At 40.7% G+C, this 25,212-nt stretch overlaps 1 protein-coding gene across 1 annotated transcript; it reads left to right on the top strand.

Annotated features, from left to right (window-relative positions):
* The first annotated feature begins 702 nt into the window (after positions 1-702).
* On the top strand, positions 703-22,126 carry LOC111233449 (ubiquitin carboxyl-terminal hydrolase 12-like). Its single transcript, XM_022761266.1, has 10 exons — positions 703-815; positions 4,976-5,056; positions 5,313-5,396; positions 7,495-7,624; positions 8,176-8,459; positions 9,141-9,217; positions 9,413-9,496; positions 10,973-11,170; positions 11,992-12,070; positions 16,997-22,126. The coding sequence occupies exons 1-10, from the start codon at positions 768-770 to the stop codon at positions 17,096-17,098; spliced, it is 1,167 nt and encodes a 388-aa protein (XP_022616987.1). The 5' UTR covers positions 703-767; the 3' UTR covers positions 17,099-22,126.
* Positions 22,127-25,212: the final 3,086 nt, after the last annotated feature.

The following is a 25,212-nucleotide window of genomic DNA, read 5'->3' as shown; positions in this document are numbered from 1 at the left end:
CAAATATTTGCTCTGACAAAACATCTAAACTCAAGGTTTTACTGACTAAAAGTTGACGGTTTGTATTAGCATTGCAAACATACCAAACTACACACAAAATTAAACCTCATCATGAAACAAAAATATTTGTATCCCCCTTCATAACCTTCTAAGGTGCCTGGGGCAAGGATTTGTTGTTGGACTTCTGCTATCCCACCATACATGGCAGTTTCATTATTTCCACCAGCACCTTGATAACAACCATTTAATATCTGGAGCTGAAATGATTTATAGTTGACTAATCAATTAGTTGACTGAATTTTGATTGAGTGATTAATTGTTTGAGTCATATTTTAAGCAAACATTCCAGAAATTTACTGGTAGTGGCTTTTGAAATGTGAATATTTGCAAGTATCCATGGTTTTATATTACAGTGAACATCTTTGCTAACTGCTGGAACTGGTGGTTAACCTTCATTAAGGTAGTATTGCAGAGCTTGTATTAGACTCCATTCATTTTAGCTAATAATAATAATAACCATGTCATTACTATATAATAATAATAACAACAATAATAATAATAGTAATAATGATAATAATAATAATAATTATTATTATAATGTTATTATTATTATTTATTTTGAAGAACAAGACCGGAAGTCCTTCGTGCCATCCTGTTTTACTTGACAGCAGTAAAGAACAGGGGCAGAAGGCTCTCCCGGAACTCTGCAGCCGCATCGGCTCTCACAATTTCAACATCGGGGTTCGGTCCACCATGGCGGCTTACGGATGGAAATACTGATGACAGTCCGAAAGATCGCCTCGATTTGTACGATGGTAAGGAGCTGAGATTCGGCTGTGTCGGCGGTGTTCGTGCACCTCGGCTCTGTCCGGTGCCCGGGCTCGTGAGTGAGCCAGGACGCTAAGCTAGCTGCGCGACTAGCAACATGATAATAACACGGAAAGTTGTACAGCTTAGCTTGTTAACGGTAGCTCTGTGGATACCGTGGATTAGTTTAATAAGAGGATGTTCATATGCGCAAACCAAGCTTGTTTGACAGTTTATTAGCCGGCTTGTAGTTTGTTTATGCGAGAAGGGCAGGGCTGACCAACGGGCGAAAACTAGCTAGCTTAGCCTGCTAGCCCAACGGTCTGTTTTGGACAAAGTTGTTTACTCAGTGGTGGTCCAGATGAAAATCCCAGCTCGGGACATTGTTACTTATTTCAGCTTCTTATTTTAATATACATGTTACACATCGAACATGTGTGAATAGCTAAACATCTGTCCGGTCAGCTAGTGTAAACACCCCAGCCAGCTGACATTGCTGTCTCTTCATGTGTAACGTAACTGATGGAGAAATTTAGCATTTCCTGTCATGGGTTACACCCTGAATGTTTCCTCTGGACGGACACTTAGCTAATGTTCAGGTTTTGGTTCTCAAAATTTATAACACACTATTAACACTTGAGTATATGCAGCCCTTTTATAGTGTAGAGTATTTGTGAGGGTAAATAAGATAGAGCAGAGGTTGGTGCTTGAATGATTTTCTACTCATAGTCTGTCACCTTTGGTTCAGTTAACTGTAAAATCCCCTTGCTGTGTATTTATCCCTTCGTATGCAATGCTTTTAAAGAGTTAAATATCCTCCTAAATAACATTTTCAAAGGCTCTCATAACCTGATACTTTATTGATCCCTTCACAGAAATCCAGCAAAGTCAGAGGTCAGGGTCAGCTACATAACAACATCCCTCGAGCACCTTACTCAAATACACTTGATGCTTGTTAACATGGGGGCTTCAGTGGCTTCAAGGACAGCAACCTGTTTGGCAGGTTGTTACAGAGAGGTCAAGGGTGAAAAGGTCAAACGCTGCCAACTCCGCTTCATTTGCTCTCCTCGTATTTAATGTGACCGCTCTCTGTCTGTGTTTGTTTGGCAGCGGAGCTAAGTCACGGAGGCAGACAGGGGAGCTTAAAGCCAGAAGATTAACTTCTGACTGTAACTTATCCTGCTTCTACCCGCTGCACCTTTCAGAGCTGACAGACGGCTAGGCAGATGCCACGGAGGAGTCTGCTGCAGTCTTTTTAATTTGTTGGCTGCTGCTGCTTCTGCTGCTGCTGTGTGTGCTGAAAGCAGTAAGCTCTTACTTTGTCAGTATGTCTGGCACTTGCATGGTGTTAAAGACCACACACCACGACATCTAACCCATTTAAGTGTGGAGGCCAGCATCATTTAACAGCACCTACTAGACAAACACTAACAAGGCTAAATGTTAGCTGTGGCTGGCAGGTTTGTTCAGTCTGATTGCCGCTCTGGCAGCCTACCAGTTTCTGCCCGGAAGGTATTTGTTTTTTTCTGAAAATCAATTTGGCTGGTGAAACCGTGAAAGTCACTGTTATGGCTGTCCAAACCAGAGCCGGGCAATATTGATAAAATCACCTCTGTATCCATTATATGGCAACATGTTGGGGATGTTTTTAGAGAAGCAGTATGTGGTAGAAATGCTCGTGGTCATTTAGCTCTAAGCAGTCTGTAAACTTGTAATCATATGATTTAACTGTAATGCAGCATTTAGTCAAGGAAGAGACATTGTGTACGGTACAGTACATCACATGATGTATTGATTTGTATTAAACGTTGACATACTCGACTTATTTAGTTAAATGAAAAAGATTTGTTTTGATTTTATTCAAATGGTTTTGGTGTCTGACATTTCAAACGATACCCACTCAGTTGAAAATCAGTTAGTCAAGATGCTTTTCTTCATAACATCCCCTAACAGTTAGTCATGATTAATAAACATTATGCACTCACAGAACAGTCACTTAACCCTGCTGTCTTTAATCGAGTTTCCACTGAAAAAAGTTTTTCAAGCAGCTCTCAGCAGCCGGCGGAGTTCACTTCACTTTCATTTCCATCAGCTCAGGAAACAGAGTCATTTCAAAGCTGCCGCTTCAAACCGGTGCTGAAAACTTCGATTTAAATAAAGCCTTTTATTTACAGCCCATACTGAACAAATCTTTTCCCAGATATTTGCCCTCCCCGTCTGTTTGTTGTTCTGACACGACCTAGCTTGTTTTAGTGTGCGCTGGCTTTGTTTACAACCCAGTGCTGTTTGGAGGCTGTTTTTGTTAGATAAATAACCTCAGCCAGATCTTCATCTGCTTCGCCTCTTGTTGACTTTACATGGACTGCAGTGTGATGATGAGTAACAGTGGAGTGGCTCCACTCTGTTTAGTCAGTCAACCTTAAAGGAAAAGCTGCATCATCGTTATCATCATCATCATCATCATCATCATCATCATCATCATAATCATCATCTTCTTTCCCCTCCTCTCTCTGTTTCTCTCTCTGCTGACTTAATGTAATAGTTGATTCCTGGAAACTCAAAATGACATCCAGAAGAAAAAGGCTTCATGATGACTGAAAAAAGTAGACTCTCATCTTTGGTCAGATTTTAGTCACATATTTATGAAAGCCAAAAATATTGATACATTACTCAGCTTCATACAGCGAAAGTCGCAACCTGCTGCAGAAACTATGGGGTTTAATCTATAATGCAGGAAGGTGTAATGAAGTGGTATTTTGCTGATAGATGATGGATGAGCCACGGTCAGTCCAGCCTTTATAATACAGACATGATTTCCATTTTAAAAGGCTGCTTCATCGTCTCGCCTTGAAAATCCTGACACAGTAGTGTGTGTAACATTGAAGTTACACACACACACACACACACACACACACACACACACACACTCGCTTCATTTATAAGTAGGTTTTGTGTCTCTGCTTTTATAATGGAAAGCAGGGCCAGGATTTGTACTTGTAACTTAAATGTGCACCTTCAGGGCCAAACACGGTGTGGAAATTTAGAGTGGTGAGATTCACACACAGTTTTGTGTCTTTGAATTTTTTGACGGATGTTAACAAAAGTAGCCTGAGGAGTATTTGTGTAACCTCGCTGTTGATATAATTTGTGCATAAATTCTCAATTTCTTTTCCCTTCTACATATTCATAAACATGTTTGTTTTGTCATAAACAACAACATCATTTCACATTTTACAAGCAAGTTTTTCTGACTCAAATCTACAAGACATGCGACCATCATGTAACATCTGTGCTCATCTTTCCTCCTTGGTCCTTGAAATCTCTCTGTGAAATGCAGATGTTCAACTGTCACAAGGTAAAAAATGAGTCACTTAATCAGAAGTGAAAGGACACTCTGTGTTACCGTTGTGCCCGCCTATCATTAAAGTTTCCCGCAGCTCGGTGTTGATGTTTTTGTCACAGCTGAGTCATGGGAGGAAATTTGGGAATTTTGGGCGTCATCGAGTCATGAAAAAATGAGGAAGTGGCCTTTAATAACAAAAACACCATTCACATGTCAAAAAAGCTGGATACATCTGGCATAATTTGGCTCCTTTACAATAACATTTGTATCCAATTATGACCTGATGTTGGATATAATGTTTTACAACACACTTAATTATACTGTATATACTGATCTAAATAGCTGAGCAAGTCCCTGTAAATTTTGTTGACAAAGCTGAAAACATCTTTTGACAGTGAGCCTATAGACAATCAGCTGATAATGATAATAATAATAATGATAATAAAGAACTGACTTGGATGAAGGTTTATCTGGATTCACTCTGATAAGTTGTTAATTAGTGTAAAAAAAATATTAAATATGTACAAACAAGTAATGAGAGCGACACTGCGCAGAGGAAATCTGTGTGTGTGGAGAATCGAAGGATATGAAGCAGGACACAGCTGCAGCAAACAGATGGTCGACAGTCCAGCAGAGCAGAGAGAAAATAGAGCAGGAAAATGAGAAAACAATGAAGAGGAAGTGAAAGACGAAGGACAAAGTTTTCTAAAGGATCATTTATTATAGTGTTAGAGAAAGTCTGATAATGAACATCATATATATGACGTAAAATGTTTACTTTGCTGTACTGTGCCATCTTACAGCCTGTGCCTCTTTCTTCTCCAGGGCGCCAATGCCTCTGCCTTGGAAAAGGAGATTGGACCGGAACAGTTTCCCGTTAATGAACACTACTTTGGATTGGTCAATGTAAGTATCAATCAAAGCTAAACAGCATTCACTAGGGCTTGTAGATTTATTATGGTCCTGCCCTCATTGTTCTTCTAGGAAGTATTTCTAATTATGTAAATGTGCTTTCCATCATTAAGATTCAAACCTGTGTCCAGCACCATTCCTCAAATACTACTGCCTCTCAGTTGCTGTGAATTGTAACACAAAGTCTCATGGACACACCCTCCACTCATTTTCTCTCTCTCTGTCTGTCTTTTTTTTTTTCTTCTTCTAGTTTGGCAACACCTGCTACTGTAACTCAGTGCTGCAGGCTCTGTATTTCTGTCGACCGTTCAGGGAGAAGGTGTTGGCATACAAGGTAAGTGACGAGAGAAACACCATCGCTGTAACGGAGAGCAGTATACCTCTCCACAGATTAGTACAGCCGACTGGTTGCTCACGCTAAAAGAATGCACTTAAATATCATACTGGCCCGACTGTAAGACAATATTTTTTCTGGATGTTAGTTTGAAAAAGCGGGGCTGCGAATTTGTAGACCTAATGTTGCAAGGCTAGTGAGTTTCTCCATGTCCAATCATAGTGTGTCTTTTAAAGTTAGAGAGCTCTAAAAGTGTTGAAGGGGATAACATTCATTATAGCAATACAGGGGTGGACAACCTTTAATTTTAAAAAGAAGCGTCAAAATGGCGGAAAGATTCGAATCACAACTTCCAATCAGGAGAGCGGAAACAGGATGCATCGTGATTCAAATCGAGAATTGCACTTCTACTCAAAGAGATCGTCATTTAATCTTTTGTCCAGATCGCCCACACCTACTGCAATATATCAATTACTCACCAGAGTAAGTGCTGAGATGTAGGAGCACATCTGTATAATTAGGTCCAATGGGAGAACAATAACAAGCAGATGTTATACAAGTGGTTAACAAGCACACATTTTTGTCAGATTCCCTCAACCACTTCATTTCAAAGTAAAACTGAAAGCGAGTGCACCTGAGATGTCACTAATAATCCCTCAGAAAACTGCAACTGCCTGTTCAATGTTGAACCAGGGAGCCACTGCTGGGTCCACATCTGTTTCCCCTTAGTCCAGTCTTAGCCCTAACCCCACGCCGCAGCCCTACCCCTAACCACTCATCTCTGTCACGCCTTATCACAACCTTCCTGAGCACTATGGGGGAGCAATATTCGCAGGGGAAGCAGACTGTGACACATGACCTGTCTGGATGTTTTACAGTTTGTCCTTTTTCTCTCTTCTAAATAACTTTGACCAACCTGCAGAGTTTGTTTTCAACGTGTCTCATCATCTGACTGCTCCCGCTTGTTGCCCAGACAGACCTATTTTTAGCAGCGTTGCCGCATTACAAGACCTCGGCAATTAAGTTGGCAGGTGCAATTTTTACATTACTGATGGAACCGACGACTGGAGCAGCAGAAATTACACCAAAGTTATAATAAAGTGCATTTTATCGGTTTAATCTAGTTCCTAGCTGAGGAAGGCAGAGCCTGAAACGTCTGTGTGTAGCGAACTGTCCCTAATGATTTATTTAGAAAAGCAGAATGTGGAGGGAAATTTAACAAGTGCTCGTCTCATATATGAAATCAGTGAAATCACGTGATGTGTTTTCCTGCCACGAGGAAATAAATTCCTGAAGACAAAGCATCTCCGACGTCTTTACTGCAGAAACTGACGGGGACCGAGTCGTCTGTCGAGCAGCCAAGAGTTACTGGTGTCACCACACGTCACGATTAGCAGCTCAAAAAAACGCTCCAGCTGCCTTCAAGATCCTGACAGTGAGAGAGGGAGCGTATGAGAGAATGAGGACACGGCTCCAACTTGGAAATGTGCCTCCACCCCAACGTGGAATTTACAATATGTTATGCTTTGAAAGAAGTATTTCATGTTTCCCTTATATCAGAGGGAAGGTTTCATCTTATCATTGGACTCGTAATACAGCTGTTGGAAGATGGAGTTCACACTTGAGGAAAAATAGTTCATTAATCTGTTGTTAAAGGTCCATGTTTTACACTTCTCATGTGTTTTATTTGAAGTGTTGATGTGTGTGTTTCTCTGTGGACTGAGCGCTTTGATCCTTTCACAGTATTAATACAGAACCTCGACTTGCTTTATAATCAAGCTCCACATGCACATCTACCTTTAGACTATATGGGACCTTTAATGTATCTTCAGAGAGTCTTCAAAGCCTCCTTCAGCTGTTACCTCTCCCCCTGGTTAATGAGTGAAACATAAATTTCAGAGATCATCTACATCACATAATGTGTGGGAGTTTTATTGTTTTGTCATATCTCTCATAGATTAGATAAAAATGTCAAAGTTCAGCCTGAACTGGACGTCGCATTACCTTCACCTGTACTCTGAAGATTACACGGCCCTGTTGCAAGTCTTTATGTAGGTGACAGGTGTGTCCTCTTCCTCCTCCTCCTCCTCCTCTCCAGGTGCAGCCACGTCGGAAGGAGTCCCTCCTCACCTGTCTGGCCGACCTGTTCAACAGCATCGCTACGCAGAAGAAGAAAGTCGGAGTCATCCCTCCCAAGAAATTCATCTCGCGGCTGAGAAAAGAGAATGGTAGTGACGCAGAATGATTAATGTTATTGTATCTGTGTTGTATCGTAAGGAAGGTTTAACATTGAAAGAAGTTTAAATAAATTAAATGTAGGACTTACTGTATTTTTCTCAAAGAAAAAACAGTCTGAACAGCTCTTTCATCAGTTACATGTTTAAACCGACTTCCTTTCACCACGGAGCGTCACAGCTGAGATATGGGGTGAGGAGAAGAAGAAGAAAGATGGAGTGGGGGTGGGGGCTGGGAGGTTGTCTCAGCTGAGGAAATAAAATTGTCAGCCAAATCCTGGAGTGGAAAGCAGATGAAAAAGAAGAGACGGTCTTAATTGGCTCGTGTCTCCTCGCCAACATGTGCTGATGATGTTTATTTTCTGTTCTCTCTTTCTTCGACGTCTTCCTTCCCCATTTGTCTATTTCTGTCTTCTTTTTTTTTTCATGTCCTTGTCTGTTTCCACTTTCCACTGCTGTGTATATTTTTATTTATTTATTTTTTCTGTTACTGTATTTCCCCGTCTTTTCACATATTCATATCTTTCTACCCGTGTCCCCGTCAGAGCTGTTTGACAACTACATGCAGCAGGACGCCCACGAATTCCTCAACTACCTCCTCAACACTATCGCAGACCTGCTCCAGGAGGAGAAGAGCCAGGAGCGACAGCAGAATGGAAAACTGGTGCAGAATGGAGGAGGAGGGGGAAGTGCAGGAGGAGGAGGAGGAGGAGGAGGAAGTGAGGGAGGAGGAGATGGCGAAGGAGGGAAGGAGACACAACAGACTTGGGTCCACGAGATCTTCCAGGGAACACTGACCAACGAGACGCGCTGCCTCAACTGCGAAGCTGTGAGTGTCGGTGGCTGAAGCTCAGTGGCATCTGAAACCACCAAAAACCCCAAGTCCTTTCCAATGCAGTGCAATAACCAAATTAACTGCAACTTGTGTGTTACTGGTGCCCAGAAAGGACAAAACAAACAATATATAAAACATTTTGATGCATTTAAGGCTCAAAACAAACAATATCTTCCTTAACTTCCTTTGGACAACGATAATCACTTTATATACCTCCACAAAGAATTTTCATCTTGCTTGAAGTAGTTGTTTGATAGAAAATCATTTTTTGTTTGTTTTTCTGGTTCTAAACTTGGAAAAACTTGAGCAGGTTTAAAAAGAGATTTTGTTGTGATACTTCCTGGTATGGACCCTCACTAATGTGAACTCACGGCTCCATTTGCACCTGGTATTAACATGCGATCTGTCTGGATCCTCGAGTCTTTGCATTTGAACCTGGTATTAAAATACATTCTTGTTGTCTCGACTGAGTTCACATTGTGATTGGATCGGAAAATGCAAAATATTGAGGCAGGGCTAATGCTCGTTGTAAATGGGGTACAAAGGAATTAAATGCAAAAAAAAAGGACCAGAAACAACTGTAGTTGTCAACTGGTCATGATGTTGCGTTGCCAGTTCTCCGTCAGTTCAGTAACAGGATGAACGTGACCTTGAGCGTCTTCACTCTTGTTCCAGGTGAGCAGTAAAGACGAGGACTTCCTGGATCTGTCCGTGGATGTGGAGCAGAACACCTCCATCACACACTGTCTCAGGTAACGAGGGGCTCTTATGGAGAAATTAGCCTTTTATCCTCACTTGATATTCAAAGTCACGGGAAAGACACTGAGTACGACATCAGGACTGATGAGTCTTGAATGACTCATGATCGCAGTTTATCTCAAGAGTGTGTTAAATGTTGGCACGTGTGTGTGTGTGTGTGTGTGTGTGTGTGTGTGTCTTCTGAACAGGGGCTTCAGCAACACAGAGACATTATGTAGTGAATACAAGTACTACTGTGAGCAGTGTCGCAGCAAACAGGAAGCCCAGAAAAGGTGAGTGAAATCAGCTGCACATTTCCTTTCTTTCTTACTTTATTACCTTTTTATTTTTACATGCAGCTTCTCTCTCTCCTTTCCGAATATGTTTCCAGAGGATGTTTCTATCTGACTTTTTCTACCCCAACAATAATTCTGATATCCAAACTCAGGGAATCGGCAGATACCGAGTACGACCCCGAACAGGAGCAGATGAAAATTAAAAGCTAATTAGAGGCTGTAACTCCAGAACATCATTAGAAAATTCTGAAAGTGAAATATTGTGGTTCACACTCACAGCTGCCTCATCAACATGAAGAGTAACCCACTATAAATATATCACCACCACACCAAGAAATAACACCTACATTAATACACACAAAATACACGTTCTTTTCTTCAAAGAAAACGCAGCTTAGAAACCTTCAGGTGTCATGTGAGGTAATGAAGTGAAAAATGGTAATAGTCGTGAAAAAGCAACTTTTTTGACACCAAACTTCTTCAAACTTGCTGCTTTAATCACGTGGAAGCCTGAGCAGGTTTTTGGCCGTTATGAAAATAGAAGCTCAACAACTGTAGCTGTAAGAACCTGTCATCCAAATAACCACTCTGTCTGTCGCTGTGGGAGCGCGAGCGGTTAGAGCCGCTGTCGCGCAGCTACCCTCGAGCGCTCGAAAGGGTTTTTTTTGTTTTTTTTTCTTAGCGGACAAAACCCCCCCCAAAACCACAGCTGATGTTACTGTGGCAACCAGTCGGGGCCTTCCTGTTGCATTCTGAGAAGTTCATCATAGGCGTTTGAAGTTGAGCTAGGCGAAGGTGTTTATTATTAGCCACTGCACGGCGGTGTCACAGCTGCTGGACGTGGAGTGTCATCAGAAAAAAAATAAAAATAAATAAATATATCCTCTCTGTCCGAAACGTCTGCTCACGAGTGTGTGTATTTTTACCGTCCACCAAGTAGCATCCATTAGCCTGAAAGGACCATGCTGTCACCAGCGACTGCTCCCCCCCTTCAACACCGAGCAGAACGCTGCGAGAGCACGAGCAGAATTAGGAGGAGCACAAAGCGACCAAGACCTCACTTCTTGCTCCTGGTGGGGGGGGGGGGGGTCTGGGGCAGTAATGGCGTCGATGTGGAAAGCTTTTAGCCCTCTGAGTTTTGTTGTCGGGGCCCACTCACCCTCACTGCCCGCCTTTGTGTGACTTTACTTCCCTCCTGGTGCTTTTTTTTTCCCACTGACCTTTTTATAAGCCGTGCTCTTTATTTTCACTTAGATTTTTCTGTTTCAATAAAAGTTCTCGTGAGTCCCTCAGCTTTGGGTCCAGACCGAACTCAAAGAGTTCCCTTCAGAGATCATTTCCGTTTCAGTTGTGCTCTGGCATTCAGCGTATCACTCGGAGTGAAAGAAAAATGCCACCAAGGCCTCAGGAACTCCATTGAAACCACTTCAAACCATTAAAACCCCTCCCTCTCTCTCTCTCGCTCTCTGTCAGGATGAGGGTGAAGAAGCTACCCATGATCCTCGCCCTCCACCTGAAGCGCTTTAAATACATGGACCAGCTGCACCGCTACACCAAACTGTCCTATCGCGTCGTCTTCCCGCTGGAGCTCCGCCTCTTCAACACGTCCGGGGACGCCACCAATCCCGACCGCATGTACGACCTGGTGGCTGTCGTCGTACACTGTGGCAGGTAGGTTCTGTCATCAATTCTCCAAAGTGCATCAGTGCATCATGACAATTCTCCTAATTATACAGAAAAGTTTTAAATTGCTCACGTCGTCTGATCAGCAGCCAAAGAACCGAAAAAGCAGCTTCCTGCATAATTTAATTTTCAGTCCATCAGCTAATCTGTTAAACTGCATTTTTCAACACTAATCATGTGTTTGAAACTCAGTTTACAGGGCGTCTGCAGGTCTTGGAAAGTCTTTAAAAGCATTTATTTCAAATTCCTCAACAAAAAAAAGAGACCTTTTTAAATGTGTTAAGAAGTTCATTTACAAAGGTCTCAACTGTTTTTTCTTGCCTGCTCTCGGCAACAGTGTTACTTATAAAATGTTTTTTATATGTGATTATAGCAACAAAAAAAAACTGGCTGGAAAAGCTGGTTGTTTGCATTCAGCTCTTTGAGTCACACTGGAAAGTTCAGTTCAGGTGACTCAGGCATGTGGAAGGTCCTCTGAGGGTGATCGTCAGACACCAGCTGACCGACAGTGAGCCTGTGCATGTCGTTAGTCGTCAGATCGTCTTCAGCTTCCCTCAGGTGGATAGACGTTATATATAAACACCACGGCTCCCATGCTGCCGTCTGTTGATGTGAGCATGTAACTAACCACCTCTCTCAGTTCATCACAACATAAATTTCAAATGCTGTTGAACTGTTTGTACCTTTGAGTGTCTCTGCCTCACTTAGACTTTGAAAGATTCGACTCAAAACACCGAATATTTAATCCTAAATAATATTTTCATAACGCGTCTCCCCTGTTGTTCCTCCTCTGTGTCTCTGCGCTGCAGTGGTCCCAACCGCGGACACTACATCACCATCGTCAAGAGCCACGGCTTCTGGCTGCTGTTTGACGACGACATCGTAGAGGTAAGAACTTCTCCTTCTTTCTCATTCTCTGTTTTCTCATTTTTTATTTTGTTTTTTAGAGCCTTGAAAAATAATTCAGATGTTTTGCCTTCAGGCTGATCATCAAACACTTTTCTTGTGTGCGAGTTCAATGTAATTCTCTCAGATTCTTCAGTATTTTCTTTTATAGAAGAAAATTGGATGCCTTCAGATGCTGAATACAACCAGTAAAGATTGACCTTTGCATAATGGTGTTAAACGCTACAGTGTTATACTACAGTATAATATCTTATAGATTCTCAGCTGTGGGTAAACATTGGGATTTATTGTTTTGGTTTCACTACGCAAAGATTGAGCGCTGTCAGCTGACTGCACGTCTGCTGGTAACACAGTAAAGAGTAAAACTGCTGACCTTTGGCATCAAACACTGTTCATGTATAGTTTCTGACTTTAACCTTTTCTGTTGCAACTCATCCGCACTGTTGCACAAAGCAACTAAAAACCCCAAATCGAGAATTACAAGCAGTTTAAAAACAGAGCTGATTGTTGAAAATGGAGCTGGAACAAATCATTATTCTCATTATTTATTATCAGTTAATCTGATGATTGTTTGCTTAATGAATGAATTAATCTTTTAGACTATAAAACAGACGAAAAGTATGAAAAATGCTCGACGTGATGATATGAAATGTCTTGTTTTTGTGCAACCAACCATCTAAAACCCAAAGATATTCAGTTTACTCTAATGTAAGATGAGGAAGAGCAGCAAATTCAAACATTTCAGAGGCTGAAACTGTCAATTTCCTTTTGGCATCTTTGCTTGAAATTGGACTCAAATGATTAATCATTCATCAAAATAGTTGCTGATTAATTTTCTTTCTGTGGTCGATGACTTGGCGAATTGTTGCAGCTGTTGTTGAAACGTTTGTAAAGAAACTTTTTTGTCACTGGAGCCTCTTTTGTCATATTTCCCTCATTTATCTTCTATTTATAAGCAGATTTACAGAGAACTGTACCGAACAAACGTTTCATAGTGCTTTACAAATAAGGATAAAAGAGTGATAAATGTATGATAGAAGCATCATATGATGACATTTCAATAGATTCTTTGTCTTTTCTGGTCATTAGTCCTGGATTTAAAATAAATAATTCAACAAACAGGCAACTCTTAAGATTAAAAGGTCAAATCAGGAAACCAAGTTGAGCACTCTTATGTTGCGATACAAGTTTCAGCCCACGATAGACAACAGTCGAAAGTTTGAAATCCCCATCAGCCGTCTCACCTCTCCACACAGTCTCATTTCGAAGTTTCCCACCTCATCCTAACCAGACAGGAATTTTTCAAACGGCCGTCCTTCCAGACTCGGTGTAGATCCTGGCGTTCCGAATGTTGTGTCTGGATTTCCTACGGCGGGGGCCGACCTAGATACTTCAACCTTTGCTAAATAATGGGGAGCTAAAAATCGGGTTTAGCGATCAGGATACGATTAGAGGAATGGAGGGGTGCATGAAAGCGTCCACACAGAAGGATAAGGAGATGAAGGGAGAGAAAACAGAAGAAAGAAGTGGATACCTGCTTTAGATTATAGAGCAGGATTACACTGAAGACCTGAGGACAAGAACCAGACTGAGAATGTTTACCTGCTCTTTCCTCCTCGTACTTTTCTTTTCATTCTCCCTCTCGACTCCTCTTCTCATGTTCGCCTTGTACCTGCTCTACCTGAGACATTATTCACCCCAGTTACGCAGCCATAAACTACAGGCCTCTTCGGTCGGGGAGACCTGGTCGGCTCACTGTGTTCGGCAGATTATAAAAATGACAGAGTGCCGCTCCGTCCGCTCCAGCCCTCATTCTTCATCTTTTAATTTCTACTATCTGCGAGCAGGTGACGCTGATGTTGAGATTACGCTTTCGGTTATTTTTAACTTCAGTCTTTCGCTCGCATATATTTTCGGTTGTCATGCCGATTCCCTCCCAGCGGCTCCTGTTGCAAAACCATCTGCTTCCCTCTCTGATGTGGTGACAGGAGAGAACATGACAGGCTTCATAGAAACAACACAGTCTGACATCCCTCTACATGTGTGACAGCGCTCAGCCCCCTGTTGAACGCTCTCCCAGCTCCTCTCTCAGCACGCTGCAGCTGACAGGACGGCAGCGCCGACATGCAACAGTTTGCGTAACCATAGCTGCGATAACGTGATGATTAATCAAACCAAGAAAATTGGATTGATTATATTTAAAAGCACCTCCATCCCTTGTGCATATGAAGTATAGGAAGTTAGAAGTATTGCTTTACTAGTGAACAGAGTTTGCCAAAAGCATGATGTAGCTGTTCAGTCGCTGGCCGTCGACCGCAGCGGTACACGGCCAAAGCCTCGGCATGCTGCTGTGTTTTAGCTGCAGCCAAGTAACCTCTCACTTTGTTATTTTTCTTTGCTCAAGCCAAAAAGGACAGCGTGTCACAGCAATCAAGCTATCAGCAGTTAACGGACTGTGTCGTCATTGTGGTTAAATGATCCAGGGTTCGCTGTGTATTACAGAGATGAATGTACAGTACAAACAGAGTTGTCTAAGTTGTGTAATAGTTTTCTTTTGTTTCACAGCGCTGCTGTAAGTTTTTTTTTTGTGACTGCAGACATACAGTGCTGTACAAATGTTTTTTTCTTAGTCAGATCTGCAATTTGCCTTAAAATTTCGTAGGAAGTGTTGTGTAAAGAATTATGTAATTTATACTAATTACAGGGAAAAAACTGTCCCATTTAAACCTACGTAAATACTCGTTACAGTCACTTTGTGTTTTTGTTGTCTTCTTGACAACAAGAAATGAATTGGAATTACAACAACAACAATGATCTACAAACCTTAATTAACATTTTTCAGTTATATCCTAGAGAAATGAATAGGTGTAATTTGAAACTAGTTGTACAAAAGTTTTGTACATGATCAATTTTGTCTTCAGTCTTTTATTTTATTCATATTCGTGACCTGTTCCAACAAGTTTCACCACTGCATTTTAGATTTTACCTACAAAATACTCAGATTCCCACTGTTGCCTTTTACAGGACCAGAGCAGTGATGTTGCAGGTTTATCTCTTTGCTACTAATCATGTATATTTTATATTTTTGCTAACACTTTTGGATGCATACTGTAAAGCTTTAGATTAGTTTTAATGTACTGTTCCAGGCAGCCATTGGTTTCTGTGATGGATTCCACAACTCAAGTTTAAAGAGTCTGCCAATAGCAATTAATGGAAACCAATAGCTTGTCTGGAACGGTAGAAAAAAACCCATTCAACTGTCTGAAACACAGGTGCATGGTTGTGTCTACTCAATAATCAATTCATGGTCTTTATTTAGGAACAACTGTACAGTCTGATGCAACCCAATGCAACTGTTCCACCACTTTTAATTATGCCTGTAATGTCCAGTTTTTGTTGACACTTACAGAATTATATGTTTTAGCAGTGAGGTCATAGCTGGGTAAAAACATGCACAACTACTGGTATGGTCCTTTAAAACATTTCTCTATGGGCCCAGCCTTCACATATTTCATATTAAACTACCAAATGTTCAGTGCAATAAAATACCTCAGCCCTCCTTTCTGATCCAAGTCCAGTCCCAGTTCAGTGGTTGGTTCCAGTTCGGCCACAGTTAAACATCAGATCTATACATCGGAGGCGTTTCTTTGCCCCGCTTCGGGACCTTTGGCCCAATTAAAATAGTTTATTTTACTTTAGATCTCCCCCGGCAGTGGGAGAGGTCACCCCGCTGTTTGGATACAGAGTGAGCTGCTCCTTCACAGTCATCGAGGGCTGATGTTTAAAACTGATCGCACCAGCGGTGGATTTTTCCACTATGATGGGAAGGACGCCTGCTGGAACATCTGGTCCAGTGGACAGAAACTGGCTGAGTTGTGGCAGATTCCGCTGAGTTTGCAGAGCTGAAACCCTAACTTATCTTCTTTTTTTTTTTTTTTTTTATAGTTTGTGTAGATTTACTCGCCCTGTCTGCCTCACTGCTTTGTATTCTAGCTTCCACAACTTTATCTTATAAGTTATATCCGTCTCATTGTGCCTGTTTATCTCTGTTTGTAGCCAATTCTCTTTCACCACCAGTGCGAAAGCATATTTCTTGAAGTTTTGTTTTCAGCCCCATTTTCCCCACTTTCCCCCTTCTGGACAGAAAACTGCTTCTCCAAATAAGAAACAGACATCACCACTTACTTGTCAACATACTCAATTTTAGATGGAGATTTGTGTAGCAAATGAAAAGCCTCGGTGAAACAGTTACACAACAAAGTTCAGCAGCGCTCAAGGAACGGCCTGTCATCCTCCGGTCGTCTTTACGCAGAGGTTTGATAAAGGTCGGGGATAAAACATGTTTCTTGTTTGTGAAAATTAGTTTCCACAAATTCTCCAGACACGAAAACATTTGTAGAAGTGACTTGATAACATTCTTTTTAAGAGGGATTAAGCTAAGTGACGCACAGATCTATTCTGTTTGAGTTATAAAAAAAAAAACCATCTTGATCTCGGAAATAATAGATCTGGTTTGTCCAAGAATGTCTCTCAAACCAAAAAATATGAACACAATGTTCAGTTTTGGTAAAAGCCTTTTTTGGCTCCCAGTTACGTCTGTGCTCTGTGAACAGGAAACAGGGAACAGCATCTTTTCTCTTACTCTGTGTTCCTAAAATCGAGGTGGGAAGTAAACACCATGTTCTATAGTTTGTACTTTGAATGTAGCCAGGCTAGCTGTTTCCCCCTCCTTCCAGTCTTTATGCTAAGCTAAGCTAACTGATTTTGCCTCAGCTCTCTACTTGATGCAAAAACAGAGAAAGAAAGCGAATAAGCATCTGCCTGGTGTACGTGCATCGCATTGTCTAGGAAAAGTCATTTAACTGCAGGGCTGAGTGAGAACTCAACCTCTGTCTTCTTCTCTTGTAGAAAATTGACGCGCAGGCGATCGAGGAGTTCTACGGTCTGACATCGGACATTTCCAAGAACTCCGAGTCGGGATACATCCTGTTCTACCAGTCCAGGGACTGAACCAGCCAGCGGTAAAATCCCCAACAGACTGTCACTCAACAGAGGGGGAGGGGCTTATGCCTGCCACCGGCTCCGCCCAGTACGCTCACATAAGTATCCAGGCTTTATTCCCTGTCGGCGGAGATTTGCACTGGAGCGCCAACTCGGATCGGTTGAGACGTGCGCAGGTCGCATGCCAGCCTCCTGGATTACGACCGTTTAAATCCTCTGAGCCCACACTGCAACAAAGCACCTTACAAAACAAGATGGCCGATTCTGTAACGCTGGCTTTGCACTGTGGCATCAGCTGGGAAGACTTAAAGAGTAACGCCAATCCAAGAGGCTGACATCGGCGTGTGCACAGCAGTCCATTCTGGAGGTAAAAAGCAGTCTGGGACTGCCGTGATGATGCAGAGTGACCAATCAGCTGTTTCGGATGAGACACATATGTGACTCGTGCCAGAGGATGCCAAGCCTCCGTGTCATGGTTACCATCGGTGGCATCGCAGTCTTCTTTAGCGTTTTTTTGTGTGCATATTATTATACCGTGCTAAATTAGCTTTCCACAGTGACCGTAAAGCTTTTCCTTAGCTTTACGCTAACACATAACCTTCACCTCAAATTTAAAACAAAAAAAGAAAGAAAAAAAAAAAAAGAGAAGCTCCCTAATGAATCTTCCTCTGGAGACGGAGAAAGACTAATATCTGACAGCGTTGTTAGACGTCCCGCCTGTCACAACAAAACCACTGACACTACCTTTAGCTTGACGCGCAGTGATGCAGTTGCTAGTTTGCAGTGTTTATATCATGAGGTGGTGCTAACGAGATATAGTGTTATATAGGCAGAACGGGAAATGAAAACCAGCCACTGGAGAGGCGTCGATGCATCTGACAAATTAGTCTTTGACAGATAAGAAGGGCTCATTATTTTCAGTTTTTACTCAACAAAAAAAAAAAAATTATTTTGAATATTTGAAAAAATAATATTTTGCAATATCTGTAATTCAACCATTTACTGTTTTATTAATTATGTCAAGGTTTTATCAGCAGCTCGTTTGAGGTTTTCATTTTGTTTTTACCAAGTTTATTTGAAGAGCTGCATGAAGACACCTAAAATTTTGGTAGAAATCAGTTAACTCCAAATATCTAAGTGGTAAAGATCTAAAACGATGAGCTTCAAGATCTGACAATCCTGTTTTTAGCTTTAAAAAAAAAAAACTAGTTGTCTGAGCAGTGAAAGTGGCTGGTGAAAGTTTAAGTTCTCCAGTTCCTGGTGTGTCGTGCCATTACGGGTCATGTTTGGTGCCACAGCAGAGAGAAAAAAAAAGTCCACAAGGGAAGATATTAAACGAAGATGTTTCAACAGCATAAGCTAACTTTTTATTTTTTTGAAGTTGGCTTCTCGTGGTTTTGACTTTACAGTTTGCTTTTAAAGGTTCGTGTTGTTTTAACATTTTTGAATTTAAAAACAAAACAAACAAAAAAAGCCAGAATATGCACATTTGTATCGTTTTAAAGGGACACACAAAGAGAAAGACTTTTTCTTTCCTTTAAGTCAGTTCTTACATCCAAACTGTCACACTACACAAAACCTGTCTGAATGTTTAGTGTGTCTTGTCCTTTTAGCGCCTTTTTAAAGCTTTATTTACCGACTGCAAACTCTAACACCTCCCGTACGCACACCTTGCTACAGCTGGTACAGTACACCTCATAATATCAGCCACCAATCATACGCTGGCAAATTTCGACTCTGGCTTAAGTGTTTCTCCTGCAGCTGCAGCTCTGGCAGGCGCTCAGACCTTTTACATAACATGTTTTTCACTCCACAATCATCCTGCATTGCTCAATAACGCTGAGTGACGCTAACGGTCTGCTGATGTGGAGCTCGTCCACGGTCGGTCGGTCAGTCGGTCGGTCGGTCGGTCGACGGCGGCGGCGACGCGGTATATTTAATGCAGTAAGACGGTCTCTGTCTGTGTTTGTCTCAGCAGTTTAAAATGGCTTCCCCCTCCTCAGTATCTCTTAAGATCTAATTCAGGAAAGAGTTCTGATTCAGTGTTGACTCAGCCTGTTACTGGCAATATTAAAGGGTCATGTCACCAAACATTGGACTCTAGTGTTGCTTTTTTTTAAAGCATAAATTAAACTGTTAAAAGCTGTAATCGTAAAATCAGAACTAAAACTGGGAAGTCAGTTAATTAGTCGATCAGCAGAAAAATTATTTGCTTCTTAAGATCTAGGAATTTGTCGTCTGTCTTTCTTGGCAGGTTGAAGATTAAATAAGAAATTAATTCAAATAAATGTATTAAAAAAACAAAATCAATGAATAGTGAGAATAATCATTAGTTGCAGTTGTATCATAAACACATAATGTCAGTTTATTAAATGTTAGAATAATAAATGTCCCATCACTTATTCCCCAGAGTCCAAGGTGGCATCTTCAGATTTTCCAAATTATTCAATTCACAGTGATATAAAACAGAGAAAAGCAACAAATCCTAAAGTTACAGAGGCCAGTGGTCAGAAAACATTTGGTCTTTTTGTCCTGACAAACAACTTAAATGGTTAATCATTATCAATATTGAAGCCAATTAATTTTCTATCTACGAATTTAACAGATTACTCGTTTACAGCTCTGGTCTCTTAACGATTGTGCAAATAGATAAATGGTTTAATTGATGCTCATAAATAGGTTTTAATTGTGCTGAGAGGAGGAGAAACAGGAGCCATTTTAAAACTTGAGCCTGCTGATCGGCAACAACCTCCTCTTCTTTCTTTTTTTGTTAAACGCACAAACAAACCAAATGTAGGTTCTTTTGGTTTAGTCTTGTTTTTTCTGAAGTATGTTTTACACTGCCAAGCTCATGAGGCTCCACCCAACCGGGCTGCCTCGGATTAACGAGCAAGCTCACCCGGTCACACTCCTTTCGTAACGAAGCTGCAGCAGATGGAAAGTGAATGGAAACGCGCGCTCTGTGGCCTGTATATGTTCTACAGCAGTTGAGTGGCCTGGGCAGTGGGTCGAGTATTATCTGAATGTTAAAATGTACAGTAAAACAAGAGCAGGGCTGATGCTTGACCTGTAAAATGCCATTTGGATTTGGGTGCGTCTCAAAACTCAAGTCGTTCTCTCTCCTTCTAAAAGCATTTACAATAAAACATTTTTTTACAAGCACAGGATCAGAGTAACGTGTCGCCCTGATCCACTCTGGATATGTCGGGTTTACCCACAGCGTGTTTGAGTCACCGAGCCTTGATCCCTGACCGTCGTATTACGTATCGCAGTCCTGCGTCGCTGTCTCCCAGAACTCTGGCATTTCAGTCACTGAGCAGCTGACAGGAAGTACAAAACAAAAGTACAGACTCGCAGGGTGATAGGCAATATTCATCATGACCCATATGACCTTTACTTCAGGTTCAAAGCTCCATGTGGCAAACTGCCTGATTGAGATATTGGGGCTGTGTTTGCAGGGTTAAATATATATATATATATAAACCAATCAGCGACGACGTGTGCTTTCGTGCTGGCAGTGTTAGGACAATGTAATGTTTATTACCATTAAAAAAGGAAAGTTATCAAGTTGGCTTACTGACTAACTTGGAAAAAAGAGCAAAATAGTGTCGTGCCATTACGGGTCAATGTGTGAGTGAGTTAAAAACTTTGAAATAAAACTTTTTCTCATCACGATTATGTATCAGAGCTGAAATAAACACAGCTAATCGTTGATAGGGTTTCTAGAGTTTCCAATCTCTTTTAGTGCTACTCCATTACAGTCAGTACAAGTCATGAAAAATCAAAGTTTATATATAGGATGAAATGTCCCATAGCGATCCTGGACAGCGGTGCGTCGTATGACACACACCTGGATCAGGGCGAGGTAATGTTAAAACAGTGTCGGTAAATCCAACGAAATCCAAACTCAACAGTTACAATCTGCTCATTACAACCACAAAAGTTTGTGGTCGAGTTCTTGAACGTTTCATAGTTTTCAAAACGAAGGAGAGGCGGCGACTTCAGCTGACGCGTCCCAAACACTCCACTTCATCCACTGGGTCGAGGTTTCAAAGTCAACACTATTTCCCTTTCCTGTCTGTGCTGCTCTTAAACTCAACTAATCTACATGAAAGGATGATGTTGACAGAATTTTTTTTTTTTTTTTGGGTTGATCCACTTTGTTTCCATCAGTTCTGCAGTTTTTGGAAGTCAGAGAAAAGAAAAGGTCTGACTTGAAATTCAGGTTATATCGGCAGAGGCACCGGCAGAATCTGTGGACACCTGAAATTGTTGCTTTCATCTGTACCAAATGATGAGTTTTATATTTGAAGCATATTTTAAGCAAACCTTCCTTCACTCACGGTATAAAATAACAAAAACAAGCACAAAAAGGCATCACTTGGGAAATGGAAGTCCACAGATTCAGTTCGGAGCTGGTTATGAATCTGTGTTGGTTGAAGTGTTTGGCCAGACAAAGCTTTGGAAACCCATGTTGAAACAAGGCTCTTTTTTTTATTTAAATACTATTAATATTATTATTATTATGAATGTTTATGTTAACTTCTTTTTCTTAGATGTTTCACTTGTTTTTGATATATTTTACTAATTTTAATAGTCTACCATTCTTGTGTAGGCAGCTCTGGATATTTTTAAGGATTTATTTTGGTTTAATTTTTGGGAGTATGTGATGAGAGATGTTGATGTGTACATAAATACAGATGTTATTATTGGAATATAAATAATTGCTTGCTTGAAATAATCAGCAGATCTAGATCAAACAATGTTAGCGGACATTATGTCTCTACAGTACTTTTATTCTGGTGGTGAATCAATATGCCTGGTGCTTAAAAAGTAACAAGCCCCACCCATCTGGCATCACAGGCAGCCTAAACCAAACAGCCCCAAATGAATGATCTCATATGTAATCTGACCGGTCACAGTATTGTACACAGAAAACTCAAGAAGTTTTCCTATAAGAAACTGACCAAAAACTGTCACATGTATCACTGTGTTAAAGGAAAAATCCACTTTAAATTACATGAGTACTTGAAAATATTCAACTGTTGGTGGTTTTTTTTTTGGCAGCCTAAACCAAACAGCCCCAAATGAATGATCTCATATGTAATCTGACCGGTCACAGTATTGTACACAGAAAACTCAAGAAGTTTTCCTATAAGAAACTGACCAAAAACTGTCACATGTATCACTGTGTTAAAGGAAAAATCCACTTTAAATTACATGAGTACTTGAAAATATTCAACTGTTGGTGGTTTTTTTTTTTGTCTCTTGGCTTGTTTTATAATTTGTTGTACGATAACTGGTCAAATTCTGTAAATGTCCCATTATAATTCCTGAGTTCTGGTATATGGAAACGTTTTTTTGTGATAACTTAAAATATAAAACGGCTGAAATGAGCTTATCGCAGATTAATCGTATATGTCAGCCGACAATTGCAGTACAGAAATTCCAAAGATGCATTAAAGGTAGTTTAGAAACAGCGACACAATTACAAATTTATCATATGTCAAATGTATTTTTTAAACTGTAAAATGTTGCGGTCAGTATATATGATGGCCACGATTTAAAAAAACAAAATTAAGGGACTTTTATTAAAATGTTTGTTTATATTATACGATTATGTAAAAACATGACTATTGGCGCACACACAATATTGTTACTGGATCTTTAAAATATCAATGTCATTTTCGGCCTTAAACTGAAAATTGAACTCAAAAATTATGATGCAGGCCCAGACCAAGGATTTGGCATTGGTACTTTAATGCACATACCAACACATGCTAAAACTATTTTAGAGTTCAGTGCTCAAAGTAAATTAAACTGGATGTCAACATTGTGATTATTTACCTACACAAAGTCTTGAGATCATCGTTTCCGGTTGATGTTTTCTAATCTAAAATATGGTGTCGTCGGTAAAAAGCTTTAGTTTTCTACCAACATTAACCCGTTAAAATAACAAGAAAATGGGCCAAAAATTAGAAGACTAATTTACAACAACTAATAGTTAAATGTTTAACGTATCTAGTAACTCGTTAAACTCCTGTATGTTCGTTATTGACAAAAAAAACAGCAAATTAAAACCTCTGCCATTGGTGTTGTAGAAAGGCATTGTGGGAACTGTAGGAAATTACTTCCTAAAGTAGATGAGCTGGGTTGGGGAAAAGCAGAAGCACCAACATTTTGTTGAGAAATAACACTGCAGATGGATTTTTCCTTTAACAGTTCAAGTTTTCGTGTCCTGAACCCCCCCCCCGGGGCCTCGGTCGTCCACATCATCCCCTTTTAAGACTCACCAAGAATGTAAATGTTTTGAACCTATTATGTGATGGACGAGAAGTGACTCAATGTGTCATTAACGCTCCCAACATTGTGTGTTGCAACTAGCGTGCGATGTGACGGCAGCCTCACACACACAAACAACAAAACTGCTTATTTACATCAAATACAGCTCCATGTCTGTTGGAAAAAAAGATCATTTAATATTTTGCAGCTTTGTGAGACTGAATTCAAACTTTAATAACATTCAATTATGGAAAATATAAAAACACAAGAATCTGGTTTGGATTCATCTTGAGCAATGGAGCATTGAAGTGCAACAGACTGTGGTTAAAAAGCTGGTTCAGTCTTTTCTGAGAGATTTGTTCTTATTCTGGCACCACTCTCAGACACAGGGTTTTTGTGGCAGACCTTTAACTGGCCATAAATTGTTCGAAACTGCTGAGGCTGAGGCTTCTTCATTTTAGCTGCAAACACATCCCAATGACAGAGCATCGAGTCCTTCTCCTCTGTGCTCTGTTTGTGTTTGTGGGGCTGCGGCTGCTGCACATACTGCTGTCTGAAGTTCATTCTGAATACATGTAGATGCAGTGAAGTTTGGGAATGACGGCTGGTTCTGATGGTGTCCAAACTGTTTGAAATAAAACACAAACTGGTTTTGAAGATGGAATCGTAGGAACGGTCTTGTGTCTGTCTCTGCTGCCGTTTCTCAGGATTCGTTCTTGTTGATTTATACAGCCGCTGCAGCGTTTGTCGAAGCAAAATGTGTGTGTTTTCTTGCAGGAATTTGAATATACCGTCAATGATTTTTGAAGAAATATGACTTCTAATAATATAAGTGTTTTCAGATAAACTCAAATCAGTCCATCTCAGTTAGATTTGGTTTTAAATCACATCAAACACCTTGAATAGTTTTCCTTGTTCTGGCAGGTTTACATCATCTGAAGAAGAGGAGCTGGTCTCAGCAGCCAATCAGAATCTAGTATAGTGAATATCATAGTGTCAACTTAGTTCTTGTTTTTGGTTAAAGAAGCTCTGACTTGACTCTGACACTTCTGTAGCTTATACAATGTGCAAAAGAAACTAGAATTGGCTAGAAAAAAAAAAAGTTGGTTCAGTGAAAGTTTAGGAAACAAAGTTTTTGGATTTTGTTTTTTTGTTTTTTTTTTACCTGCTATTTGTTGTTTGCCAACTTGAAAACTTGCGGAAGTTGCAGTTCGTGCGGCGGTGGCTGTCGCTTCGTACCTCCCGTCGTTTCTGCCAAAATAGTTCAGAGTTAACTTGAGTACGTGGGTGTATACACTACTTTACAACATTAGTATGGAATTGTAACTCACTGCAGCGTATCAAATCCCTACATGATAGCTTGTTTCAACAACATAATGATGAATGATCAAGAACATCTGAGGATCCCAAGCGAGAAAAAAAGATGGGAACAACTAATTCAAGTCAACAGATATTAACTTACTGGTGGACGAGTCTAGACTCCAGTTTCCAGTCTGTTTCCTGCTGAAAGATACACTGAGGACTCTACCATGGGATTGCAGGTGATTTTTTTATGTTTTAAATCATCTGGTTTTGTGTCGTTCTGTAAATCCAAACGAACTCTGCAGCATCTAAATGGAACCAACTGAAGCTGAAAGCAGAATCTGTCTGTGTATCCGGTGTGAGATCATCTTCCCCTGCAGGGTGTTCTTGTCGTCTGACTCACATTATTGCTTTTCAAATTGTTGTGCTGCCAAAAGTGACCAAAAGGCCCTGACACAGTAACATGGTAACAGTGAACTGAGTCAGAAGAATAATCCCTCCTCTCTCCCAGCAGATTCAACAATAAGCAACGACACAGG

This window comes from Seriola dumerili, unplaced genomic scaffold (genome assembly GCF_002260705.1).
Source record: "Seriola dumerili isolate Sdu_G_001 unplaced genomic scaffold, Sdu_1.0 BDQW01000393.1, whole genome shotgun sequence".
NCBI lineage: Eukaryota > Metazoa > Chordata > Actinopteri > Carangiformes > Carangidae > Seriola > Seriola dumerili.
The sequence above is the reverse complement of the archived record's forward strand: the minus strand, read 5'-3'. Positions and strand labels throughout refer to the sequence as shown.